The 13,713-nt window shown below is 40.1% G+C and overlaps 2 protein-coding genes and 1 pseudogene across 2 annotated transcripts; all 3 read right to left on the reverse strand.

The window, feature by feature from the left end:
- Nucleotides 1-887: 887 nt before the first annotated feature.
- Nucleotides 888-3,468, reverse strand: LOC115683873 (salicylic acid-binding protein 2-like). The gene is made up of 3 exons (XM_030608515.2): nucleotides 3,022-3,468; nucleotides 2,640-2,777; nucleotides 888-1,347 (listed from the first exon to the last, which is right to left on the reverse strand). Exons 1-3 carry the CDS (start codon nucleotides 3,379-3,381, stop codon nucleotides 1,060-1,062), a joined length of 786 nt encoding a protein of 261 aa, XP_030464375.1. The 5' UTR covers nucleotides 3,382-3,468; the 3' UTR covers nucleotides 888-1,059.
- A 5,134-nt stretch (nucleotides 3,469-8,602) lies between these two features.
- Nucleotides 8,603-10,098, reverse strand: LOC130138803 (polyneuridine-aldehyde esterase-like). Its single transcript, XM_056313938.1, has 3 exons — nucleotides 9,707-10,098; nucleotides 9,132-9,597; nucleotides 8,603-9,089 (listed from the first exon to the last, which is right to left on the reverse strand). The coding sequence occupies exons 1-3, from the start codon at nucleotides 9,863-9,865 to the stop codon at nucleotides 8,728-8,730; spliced, it is 987 nt and encodes a 328-aa protein (XP_056169913.1). The 5' UTR covers nucleotides 9,866-10,098; the 3' UTR covers nucleotides 8,603-8,727.
- A 1,018-nt stretch (nucleotides 10,099-11,116) lies between these two features.
- On the reverse strand, nucleotides 11,117-13,510 carry LOC115686159 (methylesterase 10-like; annotated as a pseudogene).
- Nucleotides 13,511-13,713: the final 203 nt, after the last annotated feature.

The following is a 13,713-nucleotide window of genomic DNA, read 5'->3' on the forward strand; positions in this document are numbered from 1 at the left end:
TTCATTTTTGTAAATGATACATACGATCATTTTTAGGAAAATATTTTGCAAATCTCTTATTTTCCGCGAAACAAATGGAGCCTAAATATAATACTTGCTTTTTTGCACTTATAAATAAGGGTTAATACCACGAAAAACCTCAAACTGGTATACCTGTGATAGATTTGCCTTAAACTAATTTTTTTACCACCAAAAAAATCAAACTGGTACATTTGTGACAAATTTACCCTCCGTTAAATTGGATTAATATCACGAAAAATCACAAAATCGTACACATATGATAGACGGAGGATAAAACCCCAAACTGGTACAGCCATCAACTAAAATGTGTCATCCAACTTAGAAATTTGACAGTAAGATTTAACAGAAACTAGCAGAGGGTAAAATTTTTCTGGATGTACCAGCTTAGGATATTTCGTCGTCAAAAAATTAATTTTTGGTAAATCTATTATATGTGTACTAGTTTGGAGTTTTTTGTGATATTAACCTTATAAATAAAGAGTGACCTAGTGTGGAAACGAGCGCCTTGTCCACCCTATGTCAAATGGTTAGTGAGAAAGTGGATAGATAAAATATTCAAATTAAACCCCTGTTGAATGGCTGGTGAGAAAGTGGATAGATAAAATATTCAAATTAAATGTTGATAAGACCGTTTGTATAGTCTTACACTCATTATGTATGCTCTAATAAACTTTTTTATATTGTAGATTTGCTGTTTTTTTTTCAATTAAAAAAAAAGCATAATTTCTTTCTCTCAAATAACTTTCACTATCTGATGTTCATCTTTTACTTTTGTCCACTACTGTGTGGAGACAATTCATGTGCTGTGTCCGCAACTAGGGCTAAAAAACAAGAAAAACCCATTTGTTGGAATTGAAAAGCTTGGGTCGGGCAAGGACTCTTGCTGATTTGGATTTTACTTGCGAGTTCGAACTAAACAACAGCAGATGCTCGTATCGACTCGACAGCTGAAAAGGAATTACAAACCAAACTCACGAATGCGAAAATCAAATCACAAACGATCGAGCAGAACCAAAGCCTCCTCCGCCATGGCAAATGTTAGGCCCGTACGTGGTTGGCCCCAATCTCCAACAGACAATCGCAAAGCTCCTGTGGCTTCGAAAGCATGGCCATGTGATCCGCGCCGTCCACCTCCAGGACGTGGTCAGCCCCGCCGTTCTCGATCATCCACCGTTGGAACTCCAGGGGTATCCCCAGATCTTGTCTGCACACGACGTAGACTCGTGTTGTTGACCCGTACCCCTTGCGGGTGAAGTTGCTCGACGTGCTCAGGTCTTCCAGGAACAGTGACCCCGGCCTCGTCAAGATTTTGCCGAGCTCCAGATCCTTCAAAAAATTAACATTTCCATGGAAAATGGTGTTGATGGGATTGCGCCAACATGATATCGTTTTGGAGTTCACTACACTTGATCACGGGATCGATAACCCGTTAGGCTGATCTTGGCTTGTTCAAGCTAACAAGGTTCGAAGCACAAACTAGACGTGTATATCAATTTCCTTTTTTATGTTCGGGCCCACCCGCATAGGTCTAGTTGAGCCTATCTAGGCCCAATCAATTTTGCTCAAAATATAAAGTTAAGTCGATGGCAAACCCTAAATAAGAAATATTAGGCTCGCTATTCGGCTCGATCCATCCAAGCTTGGCCATTAATTAGATCTACATGTACTGTATTGGTGTTTTCTACAAACTTACGGTGTTCTTGATTTCAGATAATATAATGTATTTATATTGTTGCACAACTTATGCATCGTAAATCTCCAATTAGAATTCTATGGGGCCCAAATATACAATCGAAAGAATGTAAAAGTAACGATCATAAAAATCTATGGTTATAATAAAAATAAAAAAGTTATGTGTGAATTGGTGGCTATCGTTCTAATAGTCTTAGCATTCACGAATTTTATTGTTAAGCAACCCGATCACCTTTTTATAGCCTAAGAATTGGATGAGGGAGCTGAGGGTTTTAACAGAGTAAGGGCCAACTTATAAAATGCAAGAAAACCGTTACGAATTCTAATAAAAATAATAATTATGTGTATTTACTTAATCACCTATGAAATGTAAAGGAAACAAATGACATTTCAATCGTTATACATATCAAGTATCCAATATTCGATTTCCCAAGCACAAAATTCCAAACTGATCTAAGTCCTATAGAATTTTTAACAATTGACCCCAAATCTGTCTCGCTTCACAAAATCCGCTACTCATTTATGTTCCACTGGTTTTAATCTCAAATGGATAAAACTCACAAAATTATAAGGTCATATCAAAATAATTCTAAACTGCAGTGACATAATATGCCAGCTAGGGTCATCAATGGATACCCTCCTCAATGAAAGGACACAAGAAGTGGTCTTTACAATTGAATCATATGTTTCGAACTCTCTGCTTCTCCCTTTTCACGTGGAAATGGTGGCCACTGATACATATTCACTTCTATATGTTGACATAACGACAGAGTATGTCTCATCTCACTTTACATGATATGACTCAACTCAGTTTATGGGGTTTTTTAAGATGGGCCCACTAGAGGCCCACAAAGCTCCTGGTGAAGAAGCTCCAAAGTTATATAATACACTTGTCAAATAAAGAAAAAGAAGCAGTGAATACGTACCTCAGGAGGAGACAGATGGTAGAGCTTGGATGACAAGAAGTCGGGGCCGAAGAACATGGTTGTTAAGGGTTTGTCAGGCTTTCCCACAGGGGCGAATTGAGTGTCTAGCCACGCTCCCTTCGGAGCCCTTGCACAATACTTCCATCACAAGGACAAAGCCATTAAAAATGGGCTCATGCATGTAGGGCTTGTCCATGTTAACATGCCCTCAACGAAACAAATCGACAGATTTAGAGATATAAACGAGTTGATTATTTGATTAATTTCCCAACTTAAACAACATAAAATCTCCAAAACGGAAAGGGAAAGGCCCACTCCAAGCCAAAAAAGCAAGAAAGACGACTTTATTTTGAGAATCTAACACGTGTTCAGCAGAGATTACCTCTTCCAACACGTATGACGGCCGATGTGCGGTGTCCGGCATGAAAGCCGCCAAGAAAACAGCTGCTGAGATCTTCTCCGGGAACCTGTCGGCAGCGAGAGCCAAGTTCACGCCGCCCAAGCTGTGGCCGACGAGGATCGCCCTCTCGCCCTGCCCGAGCGAAGCCAGGAGCTCCAGCAGCGGCTCGGAGTACTCATGGAAAGTGCAGACGTCGTGCATGGACCTCACATCGGTGCCGCTGGCGGCAAGGTCGAGCGCAGTGACCTGGTGGCCGGCCGACTCGAGCCGGTGCTTGAGCTTGTACCAGCTCCACGCGCCGTGGCAGGCGCCGTGGACGAGTACGAAATGGTACTGTTGCATGCTTTGAGATCCCCACCTCAATATTCTTGGATTTGGCTCTGTTAGTAGTTCCTGTATTTTTTCTGATTGTATTTATATGATGGTTGGTGCTTAGGAGGAGGAGGAGGAGGAGGAGGAATTGACAATGATGCCCTAAGGAAAATTCTGAAGAAAATGAATATAAATGACGAACGTTCCTTGATCGATCATATTGTGGAAAATTCTTGTACCTGCTTTTTTCTTCGTCGCTCTTGAAAATTTCTTGCTGGGCCCCGATGGCAATCGGACCATGTTTGACTATTCTACGGAATTTCCATTTCAACGTTGCAAGTTCACAGCGGTATTACTTTGGGGAGAGATCGCAGCAACTGTCACTTAACACGCTAACGTTTATTTTGGATGCCATAGATGCCGTGTTCAAATTATAGTGTCTTTCGGCCGACGTATTTTTAAGGGTCACGCTTGCCATCTTATAGGTGACCTTTTTAGCCAATGCATGTGGACAAGGAGATTTAAACTTTGCTACAGATATGAGTTAGAGTTTCTATTGAGATCCACATGTATCTTGTGGTGGAAAAGATCCACATTGAACAATACGTGTGGTGCGGAGCTGTTAACGGAGGAGACTGGGGATGAAAGGTGTGTTTGCACTAGTTGGTGATGATTGGAGTAGATTCGATTGAGACATCAGGATACCTGAATAAAAGGGGAGGAAATCTAACACCAAGATCACGCGTGAGGGAGGGATTATTGCGATACACGTGTGAGTTGTATTTAAAAGGTCCAACATTCGTGAATTGATATAGTGTGAAGTAGTTAATATATATCCTAACTGATCCGTAACTCATTGACTTAATTTTTTGAGTAAAGATAGGTCCAGTTAAATATGTTAATAGCCTTAAATTTGAGCTCTCTCTTGGTGATATCCTCGAGTGAAGATATCGATTTCTGTTGTGCATGCAATAGTTTTGATATTAGGTTGTATTAAATGAAACGAAAGATAACCACACAAAAGGGTATTCTTGGAAAACAAATGTAAATGGTCAATTTAGCCAGATTTGTGCTCCCCAAGATGGATATCTTTTCGTTTACCATTCCACTACCTAATAACATTTCATCATTACAGCAAGAAAAAACACGTTTCCACTTCATACAGTTAAGTCCCCTTGTCCGTATTTGTGGGAATAATTGGAACGTGCTTATCACGTGGTAAAGGAGGGGTTAAGACAGCAAATCAAAATATCGCGAATCAACCATTTTCACGATTCTTTAAAAGGGATAAATGCACCAAAAATTTTAAAATTTATCACGAAAATTCAATTGAGTCCTACAACTTTTAAAAAATATAATTAAATCTTAAAATTTATTACTAAAATGCAATCAAGTTCTAAAACTTTTAAAAGTGCAATAAACGGAATACTTGATTAGATTAATTTGATAAGTTTTATGACTTAATTACACTTTTTGAAAAGTATTGCACTTTCACGATAAAATTTAAGACTTGCAATGCGCATTATCCCTTATAAAAAAATTGGCCCAAATATCTACTCTAACAGTGCGTTTGTTTAAGGAAAAGTGTTTTCCGGAAATTCGATTTTCGGACTTTCACCCGTTTGGTTAGCCGAAAATGATAAGTCAACTGAAAACACTTTTCGGTCAAGGAAAATATTCATGTATAAATTAGAAAAGTGAATTCCCTAATCTATGAAAGTGAAAACACTTTTCGGAATTGTTTATCTTAAATTTGTTAATATTTTTCTTTTCTCTTCTTTTTTCTATTTTTCATTTCTTTTTCCTTCTTCCTCCCTCTGCCGATTGCCAGCCTTTCTTTTTCCAAAATAAAAATAATTTAAAAAATATATAATTTTTCGATAATTTTCACCATGAGATTTTCTTCACCAAACAACTAAAAATACTTTTAAAGTCTTTTTTAGGTTTTAACCAAACACCAGAAAACGAACTCATTAGTTCTTGGAAAGTGTTTTCTAGAAATTATATATTTTTCGTGAAACAAACGCATCCTAAGTCTTCTTGGCGAAGTCACATCTTCACCTATTTGTATCCTTTTCGGACCTCGAACCGTTCCTTTTGGCCCAAACCATCATGCAATGTGTCATGGAGAGAACTTTTTTTTTTATCTGTCCTACTCTAACTTTTAATTCACTCTCATATTTTTGTCTTGCCTCTTACAGGGCGTGAGAGTCAAAATCCACATTTGAAACTACATGTTCCCACCCCTAACCCTTCCTGAGAAGGTGGGGAGACTTCTCATCTCTCCTTTCTCAAATAAGAAGGGTGGCCACTGGGCAAGCCCCAGTGGTTAATCATGGAGAGAACCTGCGCTACTTTCTTCAGCTGCCCTTGTCCTTATGTGAATTTTCCAGCTTTTTAAATTCTTGAAAAGGAAAAACGACCGCCGGCATGGAGAAAGAAAAGGTTGAACCGCTTCAAAAGGGTCAACACTCGGACAAAGGAATTTAAGTGGCTGTAGTTGAGGAAGATGTAGAGTCAAAGTCAAATAATGCGAATTCACAGGGTTAGTTCATTACTGTTGCATACTACTTTTAAATGCAATGATTTTAATTTTGTAAGGTTATGTAATTGTCACTGGAGTGGGTCCTTATTCCCATATGCAATTTCCATTTCATGTTATCAGGTACGGGGTGTGTGCCCATATCCTTCACGACAATATCATAGCTCTCTTTATATATGTTAAATTATGTCTCGAGTTTGAGTCCATGTACTATATATCCATTTTGAATTCAATTGTGGTCGTGAGAAGTAGATATTGATCAACAGTCGAGTTTGACCGCATATTAGTTGGGCTCACCGGAAGGTGCACAAGAGACTCTTATTTTGCCGTTATATGAGATTCTTGGGTTTGCCTATTTTGTCTTCTTAAAGCACAGGGGGAATAGAAAAGGATGTCTCCCTCTGTTTTTACAAAAAAAAAAGAAGGCAAGTGAAGATCGTATTCTTACTTGACTTTTTTGGTCGAATTATTGTTTCTTGATTGGTCAAAGCTTGATTATATATAAAAATAGCCGCAAGGGAAAAGGGAAAAAAGCGAGGCTCTCGGTGTTAGGCGGCGTGTGGAGTTTTTCTTCGTACGGAGAACTTTAATGAAGAGTTCTTTCGAACACAGGCGAATTTTGAGCCTTGAGTTTTACATCCAATTAAATTATTTATTTGGGCTTAAGTGTAATTTAAGTGTGGGAAGCATTCAAGTACGTGTGCAATTGTAACTCTATTATCCAATTGTAGTAAATTATTTGTTGTCGGCTCTCTATATAGAATAGTTACCGACACTCGGACCGAATCACGTAAATCTCTTATGTCATTTATTGTTCATCGTTTATTTCTTGAGTGATTTCGCGTCGATTTAATGGCAAAATCTTGTCAGTGCGCCTTCTCTACCCTCACATACAAATACATTCCACATGTAAGAGGAAAAGAGCAGAGTCAAAGCACCAACTTATTTTTTTCGAGATGGTGAGACTATTCATAATAAGTGTTGTGCACTTGCATATTTAATTAGTATTTTTCACCTTCAGCTACAATAGATCATTTAAATATTTAGTGTCGGGTGATTTGGATGATCTGCCATTAATCAAATGCAATTAATTATTTCTAACTTTCATATAAACATAATATTGGTGATCGGTTCTCGGTCCGGTTCAATGGAACCGGTCACTTTTTTATTTCCCACTGCTTGATACCATATATTTTTTAACTAGAATTGTGTTCCCTATGCCGATTACACATAATCACTAAAACAAATATGTAATTCGAGCCAATGCGATGACGAATTGTGTTCCTCATGCCAACTACACATATATTTTAAAATTGAAATTATATTCTCCATGCCGACTACATATAATCACACAAAAAAAGAGTATATGTAGTTGATCCAGTCCAGGCAATACAGTTCTCTCGGGAACCGGACTGCCCGGACATCGGTTTCATTTTTAGGAATCGGGAACCGGACCAAATCGGTTGGTCCGATCCGGGCGGTTTCCGATTTGGGGGGGGCAACCCTTTATAAGTCATTCACTCTTCTCTCTCGTTCTGCTCATAAAGGCTTGTCTGCCGACTTGCTTGAAGGAGGTTCTGCCAACACAGCCCATTAAGCTAATTAGAGCTCCAATTGGCATAATCTCATATTACTTTCACTAGTTACCTTGCTCTATTCATGAAATTGAGTTGAGGCTACTTTCAAGAATTTTCTCTAACCAATGATGATGAATTTTCTTTAAGTATATGTCAGTTTCATCCCATTGTTGGACCCTTATAAGATCGTGGGATTATTGTACAAAAAGCCCTAAACCTATTGTGCAATGGTCCATTCAATCTTAAACTTTCAATTTGGTCAATTTAATTCTAAATCTTTTGACGATTTTTCAATGTAGTCCATCCGGTTAATTTTAGCCAAAATCACTGACGTTGATGGTTAACTGGACTCTTACGTTAGCGATTTTTAGCCAAAATTGCTGAAAGTGCGACATTGAAAAATTGTCAAAAGGTTTAGGACTTGGCCAAATTAAAGAGTTTAGGATTAAATTGACTGCCATACATTAGGTTTAGGACTTCCTAGATAATTTTTCCATAAGATCTTGATACAACAAATTTGACTACATTAGAGGTCAACAAGTCCATATCATAACGCAGACCGGTGCGTGAATTGGTACCTCTAAGAAAAGGCAAGTGTAAGCAAATGAAGGAGGTGGCGTTGAGAACGCTCGATTACAATCATACAATGGATTTTGTTTGGGGCAAGTCCTAAACTTTTTAAAATACATTTGATTCCTTAAATTTCGGTTTCATACTTTGAAATCTAAAACTTGTGACTCAAATATATTGGAGTCCTTTCATTAACCCCGCCAGTTTTAAGTGAACAAAACATGTCATGTGGTTTATTTTTATAGTTTTTCTATAATACGTGGCCATTGATAAAAAAAAAATGCCGCATAGATCTGCTGTCCACCAAAACCTAACGGAAGGACTAAAGTGTAGATTGTGACAAGTTTTAGGACATAAATGCATAATATGAAAGTTTTAGAATACAAATACATCATCATAAGTACTTTTAGACTCTTGCTGTAATTTTCCTACTCTGTTTTGGCAGAAAAAAAAGGAACAGTTTAGCATGTTATGAATCTGCGTAATAGTTTGCGAGTCTATCGACATAAGTAGAGAAAAGATTCAAATCAAGAATTGAGCTAAGAAAAGCAAATGTAAGCAATTGTAAGAGTTTAAGAGATACAATATGTCATATTTAGTTCATACAATCAGTATAGTAACAATAATTTGGTCGGTTGTTAATGGTGCGAAATGCGAATTGAACCAACGCACTTCGTACTCTGTTTCTCAACCGTAGTTCTTTGCAATGTCCTCAAAGCATTGACAAAGCTCATGAGGCTTGGAAAGCATGGCCGTGTGATCGGCATCTCCGATCAGCTTCACTGCCTTGGGAGTATTCTGATCGATAATCTGTCTCTGAAACTCTACCCGCATGGTTTTGTCGTCTCCGCACACAACGAAAACTCTTGCCACCGACCCATATCTCTCCTCTGCGATGAGGGATTTGTCCGCCAATTCCTCCATGAACATCCTTGCTGGTCTACGTATAAACTTTGCTAATTCCAGGTCCTGAATATGTGATTCCACAGTATACATCGTCTGTACTTGCTTGTTGCCTATTATTATCAGAAGAGTAGTTATGTGCGAGTCTCACCTCTGGTGGACAGTTTTGGTACAGCTTCTCGGTCATGTAAGGTACGCTGCCACATAAACTGCCACTTCGATTTTCTCAGGAAAGCTATCCATGGCTAGCGAAATACAAAATCCTCCATAGCTGTGGCCTACCAATATTACCTTCTCATCCCAATGAAGAGAGGGCATCAATTCCATTAGCGGTCTTATGAAGTCTCGAATTGTTTGGATTGGGTCCAGCGCTTTTGATTTTATGCTTGTGCCGCCCAACAAAGAAAGAAGGAGGTCCGTTTGCCCTGTCTTTGGGTTTAAGAGAAGGCAAATTCGAAACCCGCAAGTGAGAAGCTCCACAAGGCCTAGAGTTCCTTTTGCTTTTCCCTTTCCTTTGTACATCTGACACAACAGGTATTGGTGTACAACCTGCGATCGTCTAAGCCGCCAATATGTCTCCACTTCTTTCTTCTCCATGCTTGAACTTCTAGGAGCAAGTCTGAGGCTTTGACCCTTTAGTGAGTAGATCCCCAACTTCAACAAAATAAAATCTCCATGACATAAAAAGAAAGGCCCACTTCAACCAAAAAACAAGAACGATGCCTTCATTTTGAGAATCTAACACGTCCTCAACAGAGATTACCTCAACCAGCACATTCCCGGCCGATGTGCGGTGTCCAGCATGAGAGCCGGCGAGAAAACAGCGACAGCTATATACTCCGGGAACCTGTAGATGAACAGATTTGCATTCAAGCTGCCCAAGTTTTGCCCCATGAGGATCACCCTCTCGCAGTGAAGCCATGAGCTCCAGCAGCGGCTCACTGTAACGTGTGTTACGGCGTTTATGGACTTCGTGTCGGTGCCGCAGGCAGCAAGGTAGAGCTCCGTGACTCGTTGGCCGTGTATGGACTTCTTGGGTTTGGCTTTGTTACTTGTTCATGTATTTTTTGTGATTATATTTAAATTATGATTGGTTTGGTTTGTTGTTCATGCTTTAGGAGGAGGAGGAGGAAGAATTTGCATTGATGCCCCTATGATAATTTTGACGAAATTTAAAGTAAATGCATAATTTTTCTGGATGGCTCACATGGTGGAAAATTCCTCTAGCTGTTTTTTTTGTCGCTCTTGTAAATATCTTGCTAGGCCCCGATAGCCATGGAACCATGTTGACTATTCTAAGAAATTTCCATTTCAACGGTGAAAGTTCACAAAGGTATGACCCAAGAAAAAAAAATCACACCAAACAAAGGTTAGCAAGTTAACGTTTATTACGATATGTGATATATGCCGCGATCAGATAACAGTGCCTTCCATGCAGCATAACGTTAAGGATCACGCTCGCATCTTATAGGTGAAATCTTACCCAATGCATGTAGATGAAGAGATTTGCATTCTTCCACGGAGATCAATTAGTCAGGTCAAAAAGTTTGCATTCTTCCGCGGAGGAAAATGCCTATGAAGTGATTTGCATTCTTCCTGGGAGATTACCAGTCATAGGCACTTTCCTCCGATCAAGAGCGTGGGAAAATATAACCAATTTTGCGTCCCGATATTAACTTGACTGATAGCAAAAATCCAATGATGATGCCTGTACACATGCTAGACCCGCAAAGATAAGATTGAGTACTCCATTTATCCGGATCATGTGAGCTCAGCTCAGGTCCTCCTTTATATCAAGTGAGTCCCACGTGAGGCCTCCTTGTGCAACAAGTCTTTGGACTTTAGACACATGATACCCAATTATAGGCCATCAAGAGGTATTGCCGACTCAGCCAAAAGAGCCTAGTGTGAGCTGCCACATTGGATCCAACTCAGCATTCTCGTAAATTCGCTCCCCATAAGTTCTTGTAACTCACGAAAACTCTAAAAGCATCATTCTCCGCAACTCGAATGGACAAACATTATTCTGATCAAGAATTGAGCTAAGAAAAGCAATTGCAAGCAAATGCGAGAGTTTAGGAGATACGGACGTGTTATTCAGTTCATAGGATTAGCACAGTAAGAGCAATGGTGTGATATGCGAATTGATACAACTCAGTTTGTGCTCCCTGCCTCAATAGCAATTCTTAGCAATGTCCTCGAAGCATTGACAAAGCTCATCGGGCTTAGAGAGCATGGCCATGTGATCGGCATCTTCAATCAACTTCACCGCCTCGGGTGGACTCCGATCGATCATCCTTCTCTGAAAGTCCACGTCCATGGCCTTGTCTTATCCACACACCACAAAAACTCTTCTCACCGACCCAAATCTCTCTACCGTGACAAAGGATTCGTTCACCTGGTCCTCCATGAACATCTTCGCCGGTTTTTGTAACATCTTCGCCGGTTTTTGTAACATCTTTTCTAATTCCAGGTCCTGCATTATATGTGGTTCCACAATATGCATCATGAATGATTTCTTTTTTTTAGTCCTTATGTGAAGGAGTTTGCCTATTGAGCAAGAGCATTACACACCCCAAATCTCAACGAGTCAAAGGTCTCAATATCCATTTTGTGCTGCAGACAATTTTGTGACTAATCAATCTCAAATTGACTAAATTACCTCTGCACTTCATAGAAATCAAGATAAATGAGAGCAAAAATCATAGAATTCGATCAATTTTCTTCAAGCAGAGAATATGCATTAACCTTAAGAGATTTATTGATTGATGAAATGCTTGGTCTGAATACAACCGATTTCGTATTGAGCTGCTCCTCCCTTGCAAAGTAAGCTGAGGGTCTCAAGCCTGTCACTCTATGGGTGTAGCCTAATCAAATACCCGTGGGCGATCCAATTTGCATGAGATTAGTCAAATTAAAGGTTAAAAATCCCATTTGAAAATAAAAAAAAATGCAAACAGAACATCCCTAACCTGCCTGTCCACGCTAGACGGACTAATGAAAAGTGCCACAAGACTACTCTTAAGTATGCATGGCCACTTTAATCAGGACATCTTTACGATGCAATAGTCTCACCTCTGGTGGACAGTTTTGGTACATCTTCTCGGTCATGTAATCGTCGTACTGCACGCCATCCTGGTTTTCATTGATTAACGCCTCAAGTTTGCTTTCGCTGAAGAACTGTTTCAAAGAAACACGTATGAAGAATTTCTGTCGCTGGGATTGTAAAAGACAGATGATGCATGAATTTAGGCTTTGTTTGTTTCATGGAAATTGAAAAACTTATGTGACTGGAAATGTAGAAGACGGACGGCGCATGAATTAAGTTATAGCTATTATCTCAAGGGCAGACGTGCTAGGCGTCCAACTGTACTTGTGTTGACTTTATCTCACACTAGACCTGATAATAAAGCCCCTCAAAATAGTCCTTGCTCACATTGATTGGCTGTCTTTTTTTGGAAAGCTTAAACCCCAAGAGAGGATTACACTAAAGTGCGAATTAGATAGGCGTGTCCGAAATCTGTCACAAACCCCCATCACATACGGATGAATTTGAACCTATGGAAATGGATGAACGGGTCCAAGTCATGAAATTTTTTAGCTATATATAAGACAATGCGTAAACTACTTGACATCTTAGTACTGTCGTACCTCTTGCAAGAGAAGTCCCGGTGGGGTTCTCGGCCTGGGCATGAATGCTTTCACATAAACCGCCACTTCCATTTTCTCGGGGAAGCTCTCCATGGCTAGCGAAATGCAAACTCATCCACAGCTGTGACCTACTAGTATTACGTTCTCGTCTTGGGGAAGAGAGGCCATCAATTCCGTCAACGGTCGCACAAAGTCATGTATTGTCTGAATTGGGTCCGGCCCTTCCGACTCCATGCTTGTGCCGCCCAAATCTAGGGCAGTGACTAAGGGTGAGCAAGATGGACTGCCCAAACCGGGACCAGACCGGACTGACCGGTTTGGTCCGGTTCTCGAAAATATCGGTCCGGTTCCCGGTTCCTAAAAGTGGAATCGGTTTCCGGGCAGTCCGGTTCCCGGTTCTAGAGTGGGAATCGGACCGGACCGGACCGATAAATATATATTTTCCTAATATTTTCATATATATAATATTTAATATATATATGAAAAATATTTAATATTAGTCCCATTGAAATCGATTGTTCAATTTTTTCATATATTATATATATTTCCAATTTTTTTCATGGCCTTATGGGATCAAATCAAAACTACAAAGGAAAGAACGGAACAATCGGTTCTCAGTTCACAAATAATATTTAATATTAATCCCATTGGAACCGGACCGAATCAGACCGGACCATCGGTACGGTCCGGTCTACAGTCTCAAGACTAGCTAGTCCGGTCCCCGGTCCTAGAAACTGGGAACCGGTCCTCCCGGTCCGGTTCCCGGTTCTTGAGTTGGACCGGACTGGACCGGGAACCGCTCACCCTTAGCGGTGACACGATGGCCAGCAGATCTGAGCCACGTCGCCACCTTGTACCAACACCAGGCTCCGCCTCCAGCTCCATGGACCAAAGCAAAATGTCTCTTGCTATCCATTTAAACATGAGGAAAACCCCTCGAAGCTAATAAATATGAGCGATTGCTGAATGCATCCATGTTGTCCAAACAATTACGCCAGCCGGTACACACCAATGTAGCCGAATACGAGAAGTGTATGATGCTAAGACAACTATGATATACCAAACTCTCGAGCAAAAGCAGGTTCCTGAGTGGAGAATTTCAGATGCCATCGCCAGCAT

The sequence above is a fragment of the Syzygium oleosum genome, unplaced genomic scaffold, assembly GCF_021117445.2.
Source record: "Syzygium oleosum isolate NSW1041296 unplaced genomic scaffold, Sole_v2.1 Sole_v2.08, whole genome shotgun sequence".
In the NCBI taxonomy this organism is placed as follows: domain Eukaryota; kingdom Viridiplantae; phylum Streptophyta; class Magnoliopsida; order Myrtales; family Myrtaceae; genus Syzygium; species Syzygium oleosum.